General features: G+C 42.2%; 1 protein-coding gene across 5 annotated transcripts in view; it reads right to left on the reverse strand.

Annotated features, from left to right (window-relative positions):
• Positions 1–315: 315 nt before the first annotated feature.
• Positions 316–16,236, reverse strand: part of kiaa0753 (KIAA0753 ortholog) — a 28,857-nt gene continuing 12,936 nt past the window's right edge. For all 5 annotated transcript variants that reach the window (XM_035744313.2, XM_035744228.2, XM_035744396.2 and 2 more), the window contains exons 16-17: positions 4,052–4,282; positions 316–2,881 (exon numbers count right to left, since the gene is read on the reverse strand). In XM_035744313.2, the coding sequence (XP_035600206.1) occupies positions 2,728–2,881; positions 4,052–4,282 (385 nt within the window). In that variant the 3' untranslated portion in view covers positions 316–2,727. The remainder of the gene's footprint in view (positions 2,882–4,051; positions 4,283–16,236) is intronic.

The following is a 16,236-nucleotide window of genomic DNA, read 5'->3' on the forward strand; positions in this document are numbered from 1 at the left end:
CAGTCAGGAGGACCATTGACAAAATACTTCTGTCCCAAGACACTGTATTGAGATTCTAGCAAGAGAGTGAAAGGAAACAGCCTGCAGGGCCAGGAAGACAGCGAGGTAGATATAATTTATTACGCCCATTGGCCTCACTCACAAGAAAAAAAAACATTCAATTTAGGTAGAATAGGTTTAGTCTTTCGAAACAATCTCATCCCAAGGCACTAAGGGCAGTGTGCCAAGTGTACAGCAGGCTCTGCTTTGAGACACGACCCCCCCCAACTCATCTTTCCCCACTACCATGACAGAGGATACAGCATGGGTTGTTTATTTTAAAAAACGGTTTATTCAAAAACAAATATAAATACACAGTTTAAATTCTTTATCAACCACATTAAGCATTTTGAAAACAAGCACACAATATTTTTCCAAAGTAAACAAACAAAAAGCAAACAGACAGAGAATCAGTAGGAAGGCAAAGGCTGGTGGGGGATGGATGTTTATCACATTATGCTTGATGGTTTCCATCAAGGATGAAAAGGCCTTTGGGTTTTTCACACTTAACAGTTTCCCGTGTGTATCAAGAAATGGTCCGCCACCCAAAGAACATCCAGCCAACATGGCACAACTGTGGGAAGCATTGGAGTCAGCATGGTCCAGCATCCCTGTGGAAAGCTTGACACCTTGATGCCCTGACGAATTGAGGCTGTTCTGAGGGCAAAAGGGAGTGAAACTCAAAGCACCAGATCTCAGCACTCAGAACCAATTGTCTTTCTACACTACTGGATTTGTCCCATGGGGCTATTCCAGAGTGAAGGTCAGTGGGTTCTAGCAGGAAAGAAGCCAAGAGATGTGCAGATTGTCTATTAACAACAATGAACGTTGCACCTCAAGTCTGAAATAAATTCATTTAGCCTTTTAACCATCCACACAGACTTAGCTTTCAATACATCTTCAAATTCTAACCATGCCTTATGACAAAGCAAGGATAAGGGTTTCATATTTGATAGCTAGCTCTGACTGCCACTGCTTTGAGATTAGCCACAGCCTTGTATTGAGGGGGAAACAAGGTTATTTCTCTCTTGTTGCTGATGCAGAGATTTGATAGGTCAGACTATATGATGACGTCAGGGAGATCACAGCCCAGGGAGGGCACATACTGTGCTGATCAATTTCTCAACTGGAGCAGCTGCACTCCTCTCCCATATCCACGCCCAGAGATTGGATCCAATCTCTTCAGTAGTTGTTCAGAGTAAGAAAATGTCACTGGTTCTGTAAATAGGTAAATATGTCCATATGGATACTATAGAGAAAAATTCTCACTTGGCTAAAGATTATATCCAATTTTCTAAGAATCGTGAAAAGTGCCAGCCATCAGCTGAACTGTCCCTGAGGGAAACCTAAAATGATTCTATCCAGCCTGACTCGACATCATTGCCTCAAAATGAGTCCCTGTGTGTTTCACATAATTCATATTATGGCTAGTCAATATTCATGGTCACATGAATTCTGTCTTTGACAAGGATAATTATGCTGGCTAACATACTGTAGGGACAGGCCATTTTCACCATTAGAACAGTCCTGTATCTGGGTGGCTGTAGTTCAAATCGATAAAGCAAGATGCATCTCATTTAAAACATATGTTTTAATACTAACATCATTAAAGTTATCAAGTGAATCACCCGATACCTAATTTTGACAAAATAAAGCAAACTTTAAATATTGTACCAGAAAAAAGTCATTTGAAAATAAACTTTGGGCATCAGTATAAAACAGTCTGCCATGAATGTGCCATAAAACATCAAAAATAAAATGCATCAAAGCACACAAAACCAATTTCATTATGTTCTATGTTCTGTGTTCACAGATCAGAATAGATCATAAACAGATCTTGTTGTTCTGTTGGGGCGGGAGGTGATACATTCAAAACCTAGGTATCAACAAACAGCATTTAGCACAATGACAATGAAAAATAATTAGACAAACAATATATTTTTCAATTTCAAGAATTCTGCAATTCAAAAACTCCTATTATAATGCTGAAATGGCTCCTAGAGTCCAATTTGTGTAGAGCTCTGGGAAGAAACAGAACTGTCAGAGTGAGACATGTGTACGTGCATAAGCCTGTATGTATTCAGACACCCACACAAAACACAGTTGGCGGAGAGAATTGTGTCTGATTCAGAGTGAGCTAATTCACTCAGTCACTCTCTGTCCCCTGTCACAGTCAGCTCCTCTAGGGGCCAACTCAACATCTGGATGTGTCTCTCTTCTCCTTCACAGCTGCTTTCAAGTCTCTCTCCACAGCCTGAGAATATCCTCTCAGGCCGCTCCCTCATCCAACGTGCACTGATGATATATGCACTGTCATTGAATTAGACATTTGTCATTTGGCTAACAGAGTAATTGGTGCATGCCATGGGAAGTGAAGCGCACAATTTCAATGAGTGCAATATGCTATCCGGATTTCCTATTAACCAATGAATCGCGCCCTTGGCTTGCTTACCCCCTATTGTTAATTCCCCCAAACAATTCATTTACTTCCATGTTTCAATGTGGAAACGGAAAGTGCGAGTAATCCTCTGGGAGAGGTTTATTTATGGAAAGAGGGGAGACATAATCTTCTAATCCCCTGTAATGTAGTGATATTCTCTCTGAACTTATCAAAACCAACTTTCCCAGTGGAATTCACCCGCAGTACACCTAACTAACTTGCCCAATGTCTGTGAATAGGAAGAGGATCTATTGGATGTCTAATGGTGGAACTGAGGCAGGAGGTGACGTGATTGGCTGAAGGAACTCGGAGGTGAAGACAGCCTCTGCGTACTCCTCACAGACGTCCTGGAACTCTGCTGCTACGTCAGCCAGGGCCTCGGACATAAGCTCCTCTGACAGACTGGGAGCAGAAGCAAAATTAGAGAAAGAAAAATGTCAGTAGTCCCTGAACCAAACAAAAAGATAAAGTTGTATATAAAGCTTGCGTGCTTACCAAAAAAAGTCTTGCAGGGGTGCACATGCAAAAAATACAAGGTTGTTCTTGCTTAGTCTTTCAAATCAGACAGAGGGAGGGAGCACACAACAGGGACCTCACCACACACTGACTGGTATGGCCAGCTTATTACCAACATCTCACAGATTTACAGGTTACTCTGATGAGTGAGAATAGCAGGCTAATTGACATGGCATTTCCCCCCATATTTCCCTTGATACTGGAGTAATTGGACTGGTCCCTCTGAAACAACCTCCCTCCCCCAACAAATGAAGAATAGTTCAGATGCATAGCTCAAGAGGACGGCATATGATTGTCACCTCGCTCTCTCCTGTCATCGCTCTCATCTCTCTCTCTCTCTCTAAAAGTAACGAGGCAACAATAACGGTTGTCCCTCGGCTGGCAGGGTTGATTTTCTTCGCTCACTTTTTTTGCAGCAATTCACACTCCCTCACACGTATATGGTGAGAGGAGAGAGGGGCATCTCCAGATGCCAGACCTGAGTATCTCTCCTTTGGTAACGTTAACAAAAATTGCCAGATTATTCAATTATATCTGCTTCTCTTTGAAATGTCTGAATATGATGAATTTCTGATCTATCACACTCTAATGCATTCAGTATACTCATTGAGACAAGTGGGATTCTCTGCATTGCACCAACTTAAGAATTCTTTTAAATATGCAAATGTGTGGGTGGGCTAGAATAACAACTGTGAACACCAGAGACCAGATCCTGTAGCGCAGTATGCTAAACCATGCAGACACACGCACCCCACAACTAGTCAAACACTGGGCCTAATGTTTGAATAAGGAAAGAGCACAATGTTTGTGGAAGAGTTGTGTAGCCAGGTGAATAATCCATCCTCCTACACACAGTGTCATTCATAACTGGCTGGCAAATAAGACAAATCTGTCGAGATGGCTTAGGGGACAACAAACCCAAGCAGCAAAATGTACATTTGAATAGGTGAAACAGTGAAAAGTACTATAGTTGTGCCTGTACTGCTAGGCTACATCCCAAATGGAACTAGTAAAACTGTACCCATAGGTCCCTGGTCAGAAATAGTGCCATTTCACCTGTCTGCAATGGCCCAGGGGTTGAAGCTGCCCACAGCCTCGTGGGCTACCAGGCGGAGGTAGGCCTCGTGGTCCTGTCTGTATTGCTGGATATTCCTCTGCATGCTGGCTGGCACAGAGAGTCGCGTCCCGTCTCCCCACCTCTCCCTTGGGGCTGGGAAGGTGCTGCTGCCGCCAGGTTGACCTGGGGAGACCTCCTCCCTATTGCTGCCCTCAAACAGGACACTGTGGCTGTAGAGAGATGGAGAGACAGACAGGGTGTTCAGACTGGAGAGAGAGAGACAGAGTATGCTCGGGTTGTGGAAAGACAGAAACAGACAGACAGGATGCTCAGGCTGAATACCAGACTGATGGAGCTTCACACCATCTTTTAATTACATTGTCCTCATCTCCATTCAGTCTGATTCAATTGGGTACATCTGTCAATGGAAGTGGAAAAGCAGCAGCCTGGAACTGCTAGAACTGCTATTCATTGAGGTAGGGGCCGGAGCCAATTGCCATATTGAGAGGCGCCCGAGTCAATTGGAGGAGGAAGGAGGCCCTTGGTAACCGAATAACCTCTTCGTAGAGCCATGTCCTCACTGTGGTCCCGAAGAGGCACACACACAGAGAGGAGGTTGAGAGGGGTGTGATGCTACGTCCTAGAGTCTGTGTGCTCCACTCACATCCCTCACCCCCACACTTCCCCGAGGGGCTCAGGTGGGCAATGTCCAGGCCAGAGTTGTAATATTTTTTTCTGTGAGCAAATCAGTCTAGCTCTGGCAACAGCACTCTGGCTGATACTATATTTAGAGACAGATGCAGCAGTTCCACAAGCAAAATGTCTCTCTAATGTTCTCCCCACACACCAAGCCAGGTCCAGTCATCCCTGGCCCTGTTTGCTCCTGCTGTTCCTGGTGTCTACACAACATGAGGCCAGGCTGTGGGCACACAGACACACAGGGAGAAGTGCCAGGGTGGGTAATTCACTGTTGGCCCTACCAATTTGCTTCATCGCTGGACAACACACAGGGCCCATTTATGCTCTTGGGTCATTTAAGGGCCACTGTGGCGATCATTTCCCTTTTCCCTGCTGCAAGGTTTCCTTTATGTCCACAAAAAATAGAATAACACATTTAGATTCAAATCAGTGTGAAGGCTCCCAAGCATTATGTGCAACTAAGAGTGTGGGAATGAGGGCACCATCCTGGCAGCACAGCCAGGAAACACAAATTCGCCTCCCGGGTGGCGCAGTGGTTAAGGGCGCTGTACTGCAGCGCCAGCTGTGCCATCAGAGTCTCTGTCGTAACCGGCCGCGACCGGGAGGTCCGTAGGGCGACGCACAATTGGCCTAGCGTCGTCCGGGTTAGGGAGGGCTTAGTCGGTAGGGATGTCCTTGTCTCATCGCGCACCAGCGACTCCTGTGGCGGCCCGGGCGCAGTGCGCGCTAACCAAGGTTGCCAGGTACACGGTGTTTCCTCCGACACATTGGTGCGGCTGGTTTCCGGGTTGGATTAGCGCTGTGTTAAGAAGCAGTACGGCTGGTTGGGTTGTGTATCGGAGGACGCATGACTTTCAACCTTCGTCTCTCCCGAGCCCGTACGGGAGTTGTAGCTACTACAACAATTGGATACCATGAATTTGGGGAGAAAAAAGGAGTAAAATTCACAAAAAAAATATAAAAAAATAAAAGGAAACAAATTCAAGTGGCAGCACAATTTCACAAAAGAGAAGATTAATTCTGCATATTTATCGAGTGATTTTCACCTTGTGAATGTTAACATTTCCAGTAAAATATACAAGCTGCACTACTCTTTCTCCTGGCTCTACAAGGATGCTTAGAAAGTTAGGAGACAATGAGGACACACTCACTGACATGTTGATCGTCAGTGGTGAATATATTGCAGCCTGTTCACTGTTGTGAATGGGCAGCAGTTGCTGACAGAGAGAGAGGAGAGGGTAGCTGCAGTCTGATCATAGCCTGACAAACCCAGCCCTCTCACATCCACCTACTACAGAAAAGCCTAGTGGGGAAAAAACACAAACAACTCAAACTGATGAGCAGGCTGAGCCATAAATTCCCACAGCGAAGTGTGTGAAATTGTCTTCAAATATCTTACGTTGTCTCATTCTTCTCCAACAACTCCAGAAGTCTATCGCCAAGGAAACAGAGAAAGTGGCAAAACACCAGCTCCATATGTGATATATCAAACAGGAAGCAGACTGAGCTGGGTTTGATTCTGAGACAGCGAGAGCATACGAGAGAGTGAAATAACGAGAGAGAGACCCAAATCTGTTTTCAGAGATAGTGGGGGGTGATTCAGGGGAAGATGCTGGCTACAGCTCTACTGCTAGAGAAATGGTGCTTCGGTTCTGAGAGCAGAGGAAGAATTCAATGCATTAAGAAAGCAGGTGGATAGAGAAAACAGTGCAGAGAAAATGAGGTGAATCATTACAATGTGGTAGCAACTTTTATTTTCTTTCTGCCTACAACAATCACAGATGGTTCTACCCATCAGGGCCAATCGCAGAGACAAGGACAAGAGTTTCTCGGGAGCTAGAGGTTGATTAGATGGGCGGGTAACAGCCATCACCGCACCAAATCTACTGAGATGCTCCTCTCCGGGAACAAGTTTAGAAGAGTTGTTCTGAGAGAACAGTACAAGAGAGTGATAGTTTGAGAGAAAGGGGAACACACCAGGGACAAGAGAGCTACTGTCCAGTAGGTTTTCACTCCAATCCTAATCTAGTGCACCTGATTCTAATAATTAGCTGGTTGATCAGCTGAATCAAGTTAGTTATACAACTGGGGTTGGAGGGAAAACATACAGGAGGGAAGCTCTCCAGGAACAGGGTCAGAAAGCCCTGGACAAAAGACTGGAGTCTTTAGATATTATGGAGCAACAGCAGACCAGTCTTTAATCTGACCATAGATTTGTTTGTCTTGGTGGTGGTGGAGCTGTGGTCAGTCAGCGAGGGACACGTAGGGCAGCTCTCAGACTCTCTCCACTAGGTCTTCTCACCATGGAGACCTCTTTCCCTCCACTCCAATGATGCATGACCCCCCCACTCCCACTCCGCTGCTCTCACCAGACGCATACTGAGGAGTAGATTCTCTACCCACCCATCTCCATCATAAATCACCCACCATAACCACCCATCATCCCCCATCATAACCATCTCCATCATCATCACCATTCATAATCACACATCATAAATCATCCATCTCCAGCATAAATCACCCATCATCTCCATCATAACCACTCATCTCCATCATAACCACCCATAATCATCTCCATCATCATCATCACCCATCATAATCACACATCATAAATCACCCATCATCTCCAGCATAAATGACCCATCATCTCCAGTATAATCACCCATCATCTCCAGCATAATCACCCATCTCCATCATAACCACTCATAATCATCTCCATCATCACCCATCATAATCACACATCATAAATCGCCCATCATCTCCAGCATAAATCGCCCATCATCTCCAGCATAAATCGCCCATCATCTCCAGCATAACTCGCCCATCATCTCCAGCATAACTCGCCCATCATCTCCAGCATAAATCGCCCATCATCTCCAGCATAAATCGCCCATCATCTCCAGCATAAATCACCCATCATCTCCAGCATAAATCGCCCATCATCTCCAGCATAAATCGCCCATCATCTCCAGCATAAATCGCCCATCATCTCCAGCATAAATCGCCCATCATCTCCAGCATAAATCGCCCATCATCTCCAGCATAAATCGCCCATCATCTCCAGCATAAATCGCCCATCATCTCCAGCATAAATCGCCCATCATCTCCAGCATAACTCGCCCATCATCTCCAGCATAAATCGCCCATCATCTCCAGCATAAATCGCCCATCATCTCCAGCATAAATCGCCCATCATCTCCAGCATAAATCGCCCATCATCTCCAGCATAAATCGCCCATCATCTCCAGCATAAATCGCCCATCATCTCCAGCATAACTCGCCCATCATCTCCAGCATAAATCGCCCATCATCTCCAGCATAAATCGCCCATCATCTCCAGCATAAATCGCCCATCATCTCCAGCATAAATCGCCCATCATCTCCAGCATAAATCGCCCATCATCTCCAGCATAAATCGCCCATCATCTCCAGCATAAATCGCCCATCATCTCCAGCATAAATCGCCCATCATCTCCAGCATAAATCGCCCATCATCTCCAGCATAAATCACCCATCATCTCCAGCACAATCACCCATCATCTCCAACATAAATCACTCACCCCAATTCAACCCAGGACACAGAGAGAGATAAGGATCTACAGCATCTTATGAAGTACAGATACAAGTCGGAAGTTTACATACAGCTTAGCCAAAGTCAGTTTTCACAATTCCTGACATTTAATCCTAGTAGAAATTCCTTGTCTTAGGTCAGATAAAACAAGGTGGTGATCCTAAGAATGTGAAATGTCAGAATAATAGTAGAGAGAATGATTTATTTCAGCTTTTATTTCTTTCATCACATTCCCAGTGGGTCAGAAGTTGACATACACTCGATTAGTATTTGGTAGCATTGCCTTTAAATTGTTTAACTTGGGTCAAACGTTTCAGATAGCCATCCATAAGCTTCCCACAATAAGTTGGGTGAATTTTGGCCCATTCCTCCTGAAAGAGCTGGTGTAACTGAGTCAGATTTGTAGGCCTCCTTGATCGCACACGCTTTTTCAGTTCTGCCCATACATTTTCTATGGGACTGAGGTCAGGGCTTTGTGATGGCCACTCCAATACCTTGACTTTGTTGTCCTTCAGCCATTTTGCCACAACTTTGGAAGTATGCTTGGGGTCATTGTCCATTTGGAAGACCCATTTGCGAGCAAGCTTTTAACTTCCTGATAGATGTCTTGAGATGTTGCTTCAATATATCCACATCATTTTCCTCCCTCATGATACCATCTATTTTGTGAAGTGCACCAGTCCCTCCTGCAGCAAAGCACCCTCACAACATGATGCTGCCGCCCGCGTGCTTCATGGTTGTAATGGTGTTCTTCGGCCTGCTAGCCTCACCCTTTTCCTCAAAATATAACGATGGTCATTATGGCCAAACAGTTCTATTTTCGTTTCATCAGACCAGAGGACATTTCTCCAAATAGTACAATCTTTGTCCCCATGTGCAGTTGCAAACCATAGTCTGGCTTTTTTTATGGCGGTTATGGAGCAGTGGCTTCTTCCTTGCTGAGCAGTCTTTCAGGTTATGTCGATATAGGACTCATTTTTACTGTGGATATAGATACTTTTGTACCTGTTTCCTCCAGCATCTTCACAAGGTCCTTTGCTATCGTTCTGGGATTGATTCGCATTTTTCGCACCAAAGTACGTTCATCTCTAGGAGACAGAAGTCGTCTCCTTCCTGAGTGGTATGACGGCTGTGTGGTTTTTATACTTGCGTACTATTGTTTGTACAGATGAACGTGGTTCAGGCATTTGGAAATTGCTTCTAAGTATGAAGCAGACTTGTGGAGGGCCACAATTTTTTCTGAGGTCTTGGCTGATTTCTTTTGATTTTCCTATGATGTCAAGCAAAGAGGCACTGAGTTTGAAGGTAGGCCTTGAAATACATTCACAGGTACACCTTCAATTGACTCAAATTATGTCAATTAGCCTATCAGAAGCTTCTAAAGCCATGACATTCGTTTTCTGGAATTTTCCAATCTGTTTAAAGGCACAATCAACTGTATGTAAACTTCTAACCCAGTGGAATTGTGATACAGTGAATTATAAGTGAAATAATATGTAAACAATTGTTGGAAAAAAGTACTTGTGTCATGCACAAAGTATATGTCCAAACCGACTTGCCAAAACTATAGTTTGTTAACAAGAAATTTGTGGAGTGGTTGAAAAACAAGTTTTAATGACTCCAACATAAGTGTATGTAAACTTCTGACTTCAACTGTACTCTAGTCTAATGTCTGTTGAAATATTAGAATTACAGGCAATGCATTTGGACTGAGTACTGAGTGTTTCTCAGGATGAAGTATCTCCATTAAAGCTCTAGACTGTAGCAGCTAATTCAATCTTTATGATGAACTATTAGTCTAGACTCAATAGCTAAGTGGTTCATTGGAGTGAAAGGGGGCTACATATTTGTAAATTAGCCATAGCTAATTAGATTTTTTCCTCATCATCAATTATAACCACATTTTCTAAGGAGAGCTTTGGGCAAATGATACCTCAACAGAAGTGTACATTTGTCGGTAAGAAGACTTTATAAGAGGATGTTATAGCACATATATACATACACATGATGATTGGAAATGGTGGAAAGATATGAATTCAACATCTGCCACACAAAGACTGAATATTGGAGAGTGTAGGCTTTTTGTCTTAGGGGATCTCAATACAGCACAACAGGCTTTGTACCTACCCCAAATGAAAGTGACACTTGTCAATGACAAATAACAAAACACCTGAAGAAAAGGGAATGTGGAGCAAAGAGTTCCTATGAATTCCATAACAAATCAGATGACAGTTGTTTGAACATTGTGTTCTATAACAACATTGTGTTCTATAACAACATTGTGTTCGATAACAACATTGTGTTCGATAACAACATTGTGTTCTATAACAACATTGTGTTCTATAACAACATTGTGTTCTATAACAACATTGTGTTCTATAACAACATTGTGTTCTATAACAACATTGTGTTCGATAACAACATTGTGTTCTATAACAACATTGTGTTCTATAACAACATTGTGTTCTATAACAACATTGTGTTCTATAACAACATTGTGTTCTATAACAACATTGTGTTCGATAACAACATTGTGTTCGATAACAACATTGTGTTCTATAACAACATTGTGTTCTATAACAACATTGTGTTCTATAACAACATTGTGTTCTATAACAACATTGTGTTCTATAACAACATTGTGTTCTATAACAACATTGTGTTCTATAACAACATTGTGTTCGATAACAACATTGTGTTCGATAACAACATTGTGTTCTATAACAACATTGTGTTCTATAACAACATTGTGTTCTATAACAACATTGTGTTCTATAACAACATTGTGTTCGATAACAACATTGTGTTCGATAACAACATTGTGTTCGATAACAACATTGTGTTCGATAACAACATTGTGTTCTATAACAACATTGTGTTCTATAACAACATTGTGTTCGATAACAACATTGTGTTCTATAACAACATTGTGTTCTATAACAACATTGTGTTCTATAACAACATTGTGTTCTATAACAACATTGTGTTCGATAACAACATTGTGTTCTATAAAAACATTGTGTTCTATAACAACATTGTGTTCTATAACAACATTGTGTTCTATAACAACATTGTGTTCTATAACAACATTGTGTTCGATAACAACATTGTGTTCTATAACAACAATAACAACATTGTGTTCGATAACAACATTGTGTTCTATAACAACATTGTGTTCTATAACAACATTGTGTTCTATAACAACATTGTGTTCTATAACAACATTGTGTTCTATAACAACATTGTGTTCTATAACAACATTGTGTTCTATAACAACATTGTGTTCTATAACATTGTGTTCTGTTGTGCACTGCTTTCTAAGCTATGAGATATGATTACGCATCCAATCCCTGTTGTGTGTGTGTTTGTGTTGTCTGCAGTGGAGGGGCCTGCTGACTCCCTGTACTGAGCAGTGTTTGAGCACACTCACATATTGAGCTCCCAACACTAAATCGGCAGCTGTGCCCACTCACCGCTTCCCAAACACACAGCAGTAATCACCAGTTTCATACATTCTATACTACAACAACTGTCCACACACACAAACACACTAGCTACCACTATCCATTCCTTATAGAATGACTAGCCCCCTCTAGTGACAGTCTGACATACTAAAGGGGTTTGCTCCCCAGCGACTTAAACTTAGTAGAAATGGTCCTGTGATGGACAGCCCTATAAAAAGTGTTTCATTAACATAATGATACCAATAACTCTCTCTCTCCCTTTAGATGTATCCTCAGTTGACCTATTTTCCACTAACACTCCATTATGCAGAAACCTGAAAAGGTTTGTACTTCATCACAACAAGTATGCATGAGTAGTAAATTGGGCATAGCTTAATTGAGCAATTTATCTGTGTCCACAACCTACCTAGAGCTCTCTTCACTGTATTGTACAACGGCCCAGAGCTCCACTCCACCTCTGTCTGATGTGGTCCCAAGGGGATCTATTTGATTTGAATTAACCTTTTTTTAAATCAAGGAAGTCCCATTGAGGTCAGAAGACCTCTTTTATAGGGGAGACCTGGCCAAATGAATGAACGACGTAGGGAAGAATAAGGACAGCCACAGAAAAAGAACCAGAACTTAGATTAGGCATTACATCAACCAGTTTCATAACCATCATATGGTCCATTATTTATTTTCACTAAATCAAGTCTACTGATTGTCTTTTGCCTGGCATCAAAGTGAGCATTATCATATGGTGGATAGGCTATATTTCAATCTCAACAATTTCAGTGGAGCAACTTCCCGGAGTTGGGAATGTAATAAGAATAATCAAATGAGAACAATACAAGACTAGACATGGGAATCATCATTTTGAAGCTAGGAGCTACACGGCGGTAATAGATTTAGCCTGTGCTCCTGCTCATATCTTCTGATCTGAGGAGGGAGGGCTGGTTGAACAGTCAGAAAGCAATCTGAGAAATGTCATTCCCATATGAGCCATCCAACAGGCAATAGTGTGCTGTAATTACCAGAAGGGCTTCACTTACTGAATAATAATCACCTCTGGTCTGAATAGCACTTCTGATAAATCAAGAACAGATGTGATCTTGACAGGACTATGAGGGCTGGCAGAAGAACCTCCAGAGAAATATACATTTTAGCGCTGGCAGTGCAGTACTAGACATATGTACTCAGCAACAATCTCTGCCTTCAGCAAGATGTGGCTGCACACTTGAGGATAAACATGTAGAAATATAATTATGTCTCTTCGATATGTGAAGATGTCCCAAGACAAACACTATCTCGCCAAGAGAAGAATCAGTGAGCCAGACACACTACACGGAATAGAAACCCCTCTAGAGTAATTCCATACGAAACCAGGACAAAAAAAGACCATGACTTTGGAGGTTTTACACAAAATGTTATCCTTAGAATGGACCTTTGGAGCAGGGTTTCCCAAACTTGGTCCTGGGATTTTGCCCTAGCACTACACAGCTGATTCGATTGAGAAATAATTCATCAAAGTTGGCATATTTTTTACATTTTGGCCTTACCCAGACCTCCTTTAAGACTCCAATTTGTGTCATATGAAGCTTTACCGCTTGCTCTGTAGATTTGTGCTCTGTAGTATTTTTTTTAAATTTCAGTAATAAACTATGTTTACAATAATGTATGAGTACTGACAAATATAAACATGAATATTGAAAAAATGTATCTTTCAATATATTGTTGAACACTCTACGGGAATCTCAAAGCTCTAGAGTGGAATCTCTGCTAGTTTTAAAGTTACGGCCCATTTTATACATCGAAATTGGCACAGTAGGCAGGATGTGCAATGATCTCTGCACATCCTGCAAATCACCAGCAGAAAAATAAGCAACATTCATACATTAATGTAAAAAAAAGTGTATTGAAATTAAAATACTACTCATATTACAGAGCAAGCAGTAAAGCTTCATAAGACCATTTTTTTGCTTGTAGCACCTACAGACGAAACATTATGGAACCGTCACCAACCTGTCGATCGCGATCGACTGATCGATCTCTAAGGCATTCCTCGTCGATCACCAAACATTTCTGTAGAAAGACCAACGTGCATATGATTCAGTAGCCCTGCGCACCAGGTAGGCAAAGTGTTCCCACTTTGAACCATTTAATTTGTCTGAAAATACAAACTCCGCATAACGGTGGACCGGGAGATCCAAGAATACAGCAAAGAGCTGCTTTTTGTTGGAGCGAGTTCACGTGTACGTTTTTATTCAGCACTATTACAAAACACTCTTCTCCCTACTTTCACTTACGCTGCAGCTGCAATGAATGAGTAGCCAAGTGTATCAATATCCCTGAATTTGTATTATTAGCAGTTCGCCGGGTCTATTTTAATATCAAGGAATATTACATTTTCTCTGGTCATAGGAACAACATTAATTTATGCATGAGTCAGATGTGGTGCGACTCGAGTTTCACCATAACACCATGCCCAAACCGGACGTGCCCAAGAGCCATCGTGCACAAATTGATTTTGTCCCACCCACACCAAAAGGCGATGACGACACACAGGTTGAAATATCAAAACAAACTCTGAACTAATTATATTAATTTGGGGACAGGTCAAAAAGCATTAAACATTTATGGCAATTTAGCTAGCTAGCTTGCAGTTGCTAGCTAATTTGTCCTATTTATTATTTTACCTGAAATGCACAAGGTCCTCTACTCCGACAATTAATCCACACAAAACGGTCAACCGAATAATTTCTAGTCATTTCTCCTCTTTCCAGGCCTTTTCTTCTTTGGACTTTATATGGTGATTGGCATCTAACTTTCATAATAAGGTGTATTACCACAACCGACTGACCTCAGTTCATCTTTCAATCACCCACGTGGGTATAACCAATGAGAAGAAGGCACGTGGGTATCTGCTTCAATAAACCAATGAGGAGATGGGAGAGGCAGGACTTGCACCGCGTTCAGCGTTACAAATAGAACGGACTTCTATTTTAGTGCTTGGCAACGCAGACACTTTGATAATGTATAAGGTCTACTGCACAAACCTCATTCCTACAGAACAGTTTTCATTAGGTTAATGTTACATTTTTTAAGTCATGTATAAAAAAAATCTGAGCGGTAGATCTAGGCTTGGGTTTTGACTGTGACGAAAAAGTTGGTGACCACTGCATTACGGAGTCTTAAAGGAGGGTAAGGCCAAAATGTAATAAATATGCCAACTTCCATTAATTATTTCCCAATTACACTTTTAGATACAAATGTCAGATACACAGTATGCCAACAATCTTTCCTCCAAAGGACAATCCTATGGATTACATTTAGTGAACATTTCCAAAATCATGTTCGTTCGTCCCGCCCGATTTTCTATGGAATCACTCTAGTGGCACCTTTATCTCTGTCAACCCTTTGAAGCTAGCACTCAGAACACAGGCCTACAGGGAAACATACTGTGAAGAATGGACGTGGAAAACGCTCCCTGTATGTTGGCACATAAAGATCAATCCTTTTCAGTCCTGAGTGTTTGGTTGACAAATTTTCTCTACGTATTCAAGGTTAATAGAAAGAGTCGAGGGAAGAACTCCAGAATATGCTCTGTCATTCTGTCGGTTTGTGGGGGACGAGACAATATCCATGTGCCATTTAGAATCAATGCCTATTGCTTTACAAATGAGACAGAATACGCTGAAAACTTACCCGACATTCTCAGACACACAATCATTGTGTTGTGCTTTCACACGAGTGCACTCGTCGATACAAACAAATACCTGGCTTCATTTTCGATCAGACACTTCCACATGATCTCCATCATACAGCTATTGGGGGAAAAGCAAGGGAAGTACAAGGGAGAGCATTTTCATGACACACTCTGCTAGTCTTTTTATAGGATTCCTGTCAGAGAGCAGTGTGTCAGAGGCAATGAGGAAGACACGGGCCACTTTCCTTTTTTTAAACACACAAACTAAATTACCTGCCACTCAGGCAGAGGTGAGAAGTCCCATTGGACTGTGTAATTCACTGGGCCATGAGAGAGAAGAAGACACAGAGGCAGACTGCCCTGGATGAGTCTAATACTATCTTCATAGAGGCAGGATGATACAGGTAGCTGTTATCTACAACACAAGGTTAGAAGTAAAGCTAATCTGGCCAATCACTACCTCCAATACAGGATCAAGAAAGCCAAGCTCAGCGAGTTCTGCAAGCATTGTTTTACCCATAAACCATATCAATTACTAGACAAAGTCATAACCTGCGCTATGCATGGAGTTTGGGTTTTACCACATCTTCCTCCTAACTCACAAAACAGACAGCAAGAGTTATAGTTTTCTGGTGGTTTGCCCATAACCTAGTTGCCAGTCTCTGTTCAGTTATTACATTCCACTCCTTGTACTCCGTGTCATTTGCCAAAGACACAAGGAGTGGGATGTTAGAGACTGGTGCCCAGACTAGTTTGCCCACTCTT

Source organism: Oncorhynchus keta, chromosome 1, assembly GCF_023373465.1.
Source record: "Oncorhynchus keta strain PuntledgeMale-10-30-2019 chromosome 1, Oket_V2, whole genome shotgun sequence".
NCBI classification, from domain to species: Eukaryota; Metazoa; Chordata; class Actinopteri; order Salmoniformes; family Salmonidae; genus Oncorhynchus; species Oncorhynchus keta.